This window comes from Tasmannia lanceolata, unplaced genomic scaffold (assembly GCF_043159265.1).
Source record: "Tasmannia lanceolata isolate RefF3 unplaced genomic scaffold, GAP_Taslan_0.1 ptg000018l, whole genome shotgun sequence".
NCBI classification, from domain to species: domain Eukaryota; kingdom Viridiplantae; phylum Streptophyta; class Magnoliopsida; order Canellales; family Winteraceae; genus Tasmannia; species Tasmannia lanceolata.
Window position 1 is genome coordinate 56070680 of NW_027518695.1, and position 9028 is coordinate 56079707.

Below are 9028 nucleotides of genomic sequence, written 5' to 3' on the forward strand. Positions count from 1 at the left end.
AAAGAGCACATTTCTTTCTTCTGTCATTGATTTCCATTAAAAATAACTCTATGATTGATTCCTAATCACGGTAAGGCTTTGGCATGAATCTTCCCGAAAAATCAGTAACCTCATCGTAATTCCTCCGACCTTTAGATCAAGTCCTCTTCACTAACCATCCTCTAATTCACCTCCCAATCCTCTAATTCACGCCATCCTTTTAGATCACAAACTTTTGGATCCGGGCAGGCATAAAGCACGATACCACTAGAAGGAAAAAGTGAATATTTGTGGCTCGAAGAGAAGTGTCTCTTGAGCAAAGCTAAGTCAGAACCGCTCTTTTGAGTAGGTTTGTCTGAGCGAATCAAGAGCTCTTTCCCTTCAGGGGGAAGTTCAAGCTTTTCAAGGGCAATAGTAAGAGAGAGAGATTGAAATCACCAAGAGTGGTGTTGCTACTGTTTGTGCAGCATCTTAGTGCAGACTGCAGAAAAAGCTCATTCACAAATTTCAACACTGTAAAAAATTGTTTAGTTTACAACACAAAACCCATTCTAATACTCAAGTAACCCTTGAACCTATTCTAATACTAATACTCAAGTAACCCGTGAACCTATTCTAATATAACTGTACAATCCTTCCTTCTTTTTTTGAATGAGAACCCTACAATCCTTCTTAAGTGACTAACATAATGTAAACTACTTAAAATGATGGTCGCCACCACATATAACTTAAAAGATCACTTAAGTTATAAGGGGTTAACTTAAGTGAATGGTCCCTACAATCTTAAGTCATTACAAACGAAAAGTCAGCAACATGATGAAAATCCCAAAACCAACATGATGAAAAATCCAAAACCCATAGAACTAAAAGAAACACCTCCACCCCCATCCCCTTAAGAACAAAAAGGAAAAGAGAGAGATGTCAATGCTTCTTCTTCAAGGGGCTAACGATTGCATCAACACACAAAGATGCAACCAAAGGTTAGAGAACCAAAAGCAAGACTAATAGATTAACCTCAACGATTTGCTTAAAACTAACAAAGTGATGTCTTGGTAACTTCCGTAATTACAGACGCATTGAAGGGATTGCATGTTAACCAATCAAATATTAGGAACTGAGAATTTACAGAGCAAAAGATTCCAAAAGATAATAAGAAGTTTGGCCAATTCCAAAAATACTTATAATACCTTTTTCAGCAATAATAGGACTTTAGCGGACAGCCAGCATACGAAAAGCGAGAATGCACAAATAAATACGACAAATAGACAATGTACCTGATAAGTGGAAGGACCACAAAATGCATATCAAATAAGCTAATGCACCATATTTCGCCACTTGTCCTTCAAATCAATATGTGCAATGTGAGCGCTCATTATCAAACTCACCTCCATCAAGAATACAAAAACAGCATAAGAGATTTTATTTTATTTTTTGAAATAGAACATCATAAGAGATTTTAAATGAGCATATGACATCATAATTACCGGTGTTCTCCCCTCGAAGTTTTCAGTATAGCGATTCAAAATGAATGCCCATCTCCCCGTGCCATGCCTTCATAGGAAAAAAGAAAACATGAGTGCGTACAAAGGTTAACCCTCATCAATCTATTCAAGAAAATGAGAAGACAAAGCAATAGATAGAGAACTCAAGATAATTGAACATATAGACACAATCAATTTTTTTTCTTTTTTTGGCAGGTAAGCTGGGATTGAACCACCGGCCTCAAAGTCAAAGAACAAAGCCTTACCCAATGAGCTAGAGGCCCAACCCGTCTTTTTGTATATTGTATTCTAATAATAGACACAATCATGTCAAGGTACGGATGGTAAACTTACAACATGACTTTATAATGGACACAAAAACTACAATTAACAATAATTATTAAAGAATAATCGAAAATAAACAGGAATTTTCGGATGCTATTTTTCCTAGCCCAAACAACTACCTACTTTTGGACAGCATCTCTTAAAGCCTCTTCTTCCTGTAAACTCCACCTCTTATTTTTTCTCCTATATCTCGTCCCACCTCGCTTATTCAAAGGCGATATTGCGTTGTTCTTTGGGCTAGGCAAACAAATTTCCCTCGAACGATTTAGTGAATTTTTTGACGAGGACTCAATCGAATCTTCATCCCACTGCATGGAGAAAAAACTACCAACTCAATTAACAAAAAATGTGTAACATAAGTCCATAACTTGAGATTTCAAATGTGCAAAAGTTGGAGTAGAACAAATGTGTTAAACATCAACCAGTGTTATTTTATCCTGATGATGAATAGGAATTATGAAAAATAAAAGAAGAGAAATCAAGAACATTATACAATGGCTTTTAATATAATGATATCTCATTGACTCATCAATTTCAACAAGTATTATGTAATCTTTCTCACGTGGTTCTTCTCAACCTATTTACTAAGGTGTGGCTCTAAGCCACGTCATAGAAAAATAAAAATAAAAAATACACTGGCACCCTATTTTTTTCCCTCACTCTCCAACTTCCAATTTGTCATCTTAGGGGCCGTTTGGATACGCGGGTTTTAGAATCCAGGTTTTTAGTTTGAAAACAGTGTGAAAGAGGGTTCATGATCAAGCTGATGTATGCTCTCCCGACAGCGTTTCTTGGATTTTAAATGAGAAATTCGGGTTTTAAAAATCTCTCCTGCATCCTGAGATTTCTAAAACCTGGAAATATGGGAGGATCTACTACTCTCTTGCTGACAGAAAGAAGGGAGAGAGGTCAAAAACGACGGCCGGTCCACTTCTTCTCGTCTCTTAGCTACAATTTTGAAGTACTCCTGGATTCTAAAATCCGCGTATCCAAACGGCCCCTTAGTGTTTGTGTATGGGGAACGCTAGCATCATGGAAAAAAGGTTATCTTCCAATGGGAGAATAACATTGAGCAAAGCTCGGCTAATTCACAAATTTACTATATATTTTGAAGTCATTAAAGATACACGGAGTGTTATCATCAAGAATGAAAAGTTTACAACCGACTTTTAATGGGAAGGAGAGTGCAAACAGAAGCAGCAAGGAAGGCTTGGCATCAAAACAACATATTCTGAAACAAAATATAGGAGAGATAAAGGGGGAGAAAGTAGGTTGTGAAAAAGAAGAAATCGACATTTCTGAAAATGACAGCCTTGTCAGATATTTTTTATGAGTCCGATTATGATGAATATCCAAATGAAGAGATGCACCAACCAAAATTCTACAAGGATTTGATGTCTACGAGAATTATGGGGAGTATCTAGGTTTCTTTATATGCTACAAGAAAAAGGAGGAACACCGTCGTAACTAAATAGTAATCATAAAACAAAGCCTATGGCTGGACATGTGTACATCAATTGTTTGATAAAATGCAAAACAGAGGCTTGGTTATTAGTGTGATATTGCTAATGCTCACATGAATCTTGATCCAGTTGAAAAGGCAGTACAACTGTTTGAGGAAACTCCTAAGCAAAAAAATATTCATCTTAGATATAAAAGTCATAAAAATCAAGACGGCGTCTACTTCAAGTTTTTTTTTTTTTTTTTTGAACAAGTGAAATATATTAATAAAGCAAAACAATAATAGCAACACCAAGAAGGCCAACGGAAACTCATATGGGCCTCGGCTACGAAACCGACATAATTAACAAGGGAATCTGCACATCATTCCCTTTGAGTATTTGACTTTATGGAAGAATTTATTCAGTACATCTCTCCGAGCTCAAAGTCGAATTCTCTCTAATAGGGAGGGATTGATGCAGAGCAAATTCTACGCCAAGACTGGATCAAAGGACGATGGATGAAAAGGAAAGGTAAGTCCATGGTAGCGATCTGTTGAGGAAGTGGCCACTACCTTGGAGTGTTGTTAAGCATAAGTTCCAAGCTTAATTGATCTTATGGAGTAGACCTAAGGTTTTTTTATGGATTGAATCAGCTACAGAGACGTGATTTGGTCCGATATTGAGGTTTTGAGAGAGTGCTTGAAGTTCGGGGCAAGAAAGATGACTGAAAAAAAGAAAGAAATAAAGAACAAGGTAACGACAAAATATCCAAAGAGAACGATTAAAAACTAGGATTGAGGAGAATGGAGCAGGCAGCTGGTTCTGTTCAAGATGCACGTTCACAAACTATTTCTCAAGAAACAAATGTAAAAATCTGCTTAAAAATTGAGTACAGAAAGGGCAGAGAAATGATAGTACAAATTAGGGCATCAGATTCACAAGGCAAAATCAAAGAGAACGTGAAGATTAGTGAGTAGGTACAGATAAGGAATTGATCAATATGGAACCCTTGTCTTAGTAAAAGAGGCGGGCCTTCCAACTTTTTTGAAATCTATCATAGATGGGTTGTAAGCCATTTCTGCAAAAGCTTCTCTCTTCCTTTAATGCTGACCCATACTCATTACTGTGGTTCAAAACAGTGTTTCAAAACACAGATGTCGGTCAAAACCGGTCCGAAGAAAATTCTAGTCAACTCGGAACAACACAGTCGAGTACTCGGTTGATGCGGTCAAAAATCGGGGAGAGTCAAAGGAGTTTTTATTGACATACATGTGACATGCATGGGGCCTAGAGCCACCTTTCCTTTTTTTTCTTTATTATGTGCATGCATTTAAATCACATCATAGTATTGTTTATGAGTGCAAGGTATTTATTATTAATATATAAATTTACAGTTATAAGGCTTAAATAACATATTATATATCTAATACGTAAAGATCAAAATAGCCTAAGGGCTTGGTTAGAAACTTACCGACTTCTTCAAAAGCTTAAGCTGTTGCAGAAGGGCAGTATTTAATCTTTTATACTGTAACACTCCCCCTCACATGTGGCTCAATTGGCAAACACGTGGCACATGTGGTCCCACCTTGGGCCGACCATTGCATGTGGATTTTTTTTTTTACATCGAGGAGGTTTGAACTCGAGACCTTGGCTCTGATACCATGTCTCCAAAAGCTTAACACTCCCCCTCACATGTGCCCCACTTGGCAAACACGTGGCACAAGTGGTCCCACCTTAGGCCGACCATTGCATGTAGATTTTTTTATTTTTTTTTACATCGGGGAGGTTTGAAATCGAGACCTTTGGCTCTAATACCATGTTAGAAACTTACCGAATTCTCCAAAAGCTTAAGCTGTTGGAGAAGGGCACTATTTAATCTTTTATACTTTAACAGGCTTAATAGAGAGAGATTTACATTTATATGGTTTTGAATCTTTTGAATAGCTAAGAACCTAACAGAGATAGACTCACATTTATAGAATTTTAAATAGCCTAGATGATTAATAGAGAGAGATTTGCATATCTAGGGTTTTAAATAACCTAGGGGCTTGATAGAGAGATACAAAACAGCCTAAATTTTCATTTATTTTATTTGCATTTGGTATTAGAGATAGGGATTGTTCATGGCAACCCAAACGTTCTAGTCATAATTGGTATAGGGATGGATATAGATAGATAAATGGCTTCAAAAGTTTCTAAATGGCGCGGGGAGATGGGCATGGAAACCCATGTTTTCCTCTTATGTATACTGTCTAATATAGATGAAGGCCTGAGAAGGCCATATTCCAACAAAAAAAATTATGATCAGTAGGAATATGAATTTCAAGTCCCCTGCATATTTAAATGACATTTACAAAGCAGCAATATCTAATCGATAAGCTTAAAAACAGTGCAAACAGAAAAGAAATGACGAATAACAAATCAAAGGACAATGCAATCATTACCTCATAAGTATGGGCAGTCCTATTCCGAACCATAAATCCAGGCCACGATGTTCCATCCTATCTGTCAATCTGGTTTGCTGTATTAGTTTCCCCGACATGAGTAGCTTCAACACCCTTATCAACAGAAGAATTGCACACATCTACATCTACCAGATTATGATTTTCTTCAGGACCTTCCTGATTTATTTGTTCAGTTGGCATATTTACTAATATTCTTTCAGCCATTTTCAAAGAATCCGGAAGAGGATCTTCCACAACTGTTTGCAGATTTATACAGCTGGATTTAAGGTCCTTTCGTACCTTATTTACATCGGGTGTAGACAGGCCATCATATTTATTCCCCATTACACAGCTACCCAGATTCACAACGGGAGAAATGCCCACTTCTTTTGACATTGCAATCTCTCTTTCCTCAGTAGAATTTATGTCTTGAATGGGTAAATCTTTCTCTCTAGGCTTCTCTCTTTCCTCAGTAGAAGTTATTTCTTCAATGGGTACATCTTTCTCTCTAGGCTGTGAACTCCCTTTACATTTATCTAGAAAATGTACGTCAAAAGAAAACTTTCTCAGATTGATTGTGGAATTCATAAAGATAAAATAACAAACAAGCATAGTGTATTAGCACCAAAACAATGAAACAAAATATGAAGAATATAAAATTACCTTAGTCACACTCATAAGTTACAATCATGCAATTGCTTAATTTTTTATTTCAAATGAAGATTGTGGAAAATATGAAGAATAAATATGAAGAATAAATTAATTTATATTTTTAATAGCTTGTGGAAATCTCTGCCTAGTTGTTTGGTATGGATAAGAGTCTTAGAGATAAGGGTTATCTAGATTTTCTTGGAAAGAAGTCATAGAGGAAGTGGTCAAGTAGGCTCTCTATTTATCAATAACATGCAAGCAGTATTTTCCGAATTAATGAATAATTCCAAACTCAAAACTGTGTTTCTACGCATAGAACCTTGACTCGAAGTGGGTCCAGAGGTTGATCTTCCCACTAAGAAGATCAATCATGTTGCGAACTGATTCAAGTTTGTAACCGATAAATGTTATAGAGTATATGCTTCAGTTACAAAGTAGTTATCAGATAGTTATTTATGTCAAGGTCGTGGGTGTTAGTTTTGATTATGTGTCATGGTAGTGGGTAAATGAGTTGATGATTTGGCACTCTTTTTGTGATAGTATTTTAAGTTCTTGTATTTCAATGAAAATGTAGAGAATTTGCAACCAAAGCTGCAGCTTATGTTTCAGGAGAGTTATGGTTCCTCTCCAAAATTGAACCCGTTAGGAGATCCGGTTGCCAGGAGAGTTATGGTTCCTCTCGAATTGAACCGTTAGGAGGTCCGGTTGTCTCGAATCAACCTATCTATCCCCTCTCTTTTTTTTGTCTTTTCCTTTGTTTATTTGTGTTATGGCCTTATGGCCAATTAAGCACGTAACAGTCAGAATATCCAACCAGCACAAAATGACAATTAAACAGGATGATTTAGAAAAAGCAATTTTAAGTTAGAAAACATTAATTGTTTTTATAATTGCACTAATTCATATTGAATTTTATTGTTTAAACAGATGTAAAAGGTTATTATAGTTCCCAAAAAGCTCTTGGAAGCCAATTAAAGAAGAGAAGACAAGCTGAGTTTGTGCAATTATTAAAACATGGTAGTGCCAGTATCAGTATCCTTGAGAAAAAGCAATTCCAGTTTAGAAAACTAAAATTAAACATCAGACAACCAACTATCTGTGCTGGTTCAAGCACAGTTTCCTTCTCCATCTCAACAGGGGGATCCAATTCCATGCCACAGACACCATCCCCTAACTCAATTACGCTAACATTTCCATCCAAAATCCAAGCATTTTCCTCCTTAGTACAAACCATTTCCGCCGCAAATTCCAAAAAAGAAGGACCCAATTCTCCCACTGCTTCCTCCAAAAAAACCCAAACACATTCCAAAGCATCCTTTCGCGTATCCTTCATCAAAAAATTATCACGAACACTCTCATTCCCAATCGCCTCTATTATCTCATCCCTCGATTCCCTCAACCATTCCGAACCCAAACCAAAACTCTCCATGTCAAAAACCCTAATTTTCCAAATTCTCTCAACAGAATTAACACAATTCTCCCGGAAAAACTTCGCTGCGCATTCTACTGCCACTGTGCAATATGCAGCCTTCATCGATTCCGAAACCCTAATTCCGATTCCACGGTCGATCCATTCGATTGATTCCAAGGAATCGAGAACTTTCTCTGCGATTGAACATTTCAAAAGTGATGTACAGATTCTTCTCAAGAGTATTGTTTTCTTTAGACGGAGATCTTGTCTGCAAGTGGGGAGAATTGAGATGAGTCTGTTGAGTACCCAGTCTTCGATTGGTTGGCGAAGGAGGAATTCGAGAATCCATGAGCCTTTGTGGATGTCCATTAGGGTTTGTAGAGATGAAACCCTAACATGGAGTATTGAGGATTTTTAGGGTTTTGACGTTGGAACAGAGAAGGGGGGTTTAAGAAGCGCGAAGAGGGGTGAAAATCTCGCGCCTGTTTGTTTCGATGGAGCCTCAAATTGCACGTGTGAGAAAAGGCACAAGGGCAAGTGATCCAAACCGTTCATCTTATGGCGTATCGGAAGATCATCCCTGGTCCCGTACCAAGAAAAACATTTTTAAATTTTTTCATGGGAAATTTTTTCTTTCAATGATTTAGAAGGAAATTAGATGATTATGGTTAATTTAGAGGGATATTAAGGTCCCTCTAACTGAAAATTGAATAGGGTTGGTTTATTTTATCTTTTTTACACGTGTACAAAAGTAGGAAATTTTAGAAATATTTTTCCTTTCCAAACTTCTTCCAAAAAATTCTTGCAATCCAATGAGGACCTTGTTTTGATTGCAGGAATCAAGGTTGGAATTGGCACCCCATTCCTATTCTACCCGGCATTTGATTTAAAAACCTGAACAAAAAACCAAGGGGCAAAAATGACATTAAGGGGGAATTAAATGGGGGAATGCTTTGAATCTGTTTCCTGTCCCAAGAGATTATATTCTCAATCCGGCCCAATTGGATTGAAATTTGTATTTAAATTTTTTATTCTATTTTTTCATTTCATTTTCGGGTGAATTTGGATAGGAATCAAAATATGATGCTAATTTTGATTCCTCATTCCAGTCATCCAAACACTCCCTAAGGACGTGTTCGACAAGGCAATAAAAAAATCTTGTGAATCTCATTCCGTCCACAGAGTTGATTTCCTTCTTTTCTCTTTTTTTTTTCATCCGACAAAATAATGAAATTTTTTAGAGCTAGTCAGAACCACTTCGAAGATTCTCATTAA

At 36.8% G+C, this 9028-nt stretch overlaps 1 protein-coding gene across 1 annotated transcript; it reads right to left on the minus strand.

The window, feature by feature from the left end:
• Positions 1–5748: 5748 nt before the first annotated feature.
• On the minus strand, positions 5749–8122 carry LOC143850502 (uncharacterized). The gene is made up of 2 exons (XM_077359744.1): positions 7432–8122; positions 5749–6227 (listed from the first exon to the last, which is right to left on the minus strand). The coding sequence occupies exons 1-2, from the start codon at positions 8120–8122 to the stop codon at positions 5749–5751; spliced, it is 1170 nt and encodes a 389-aa protein (XP_077215859.1).
• Positions 8123–9028: the final 906 nt, after the last annotated feature.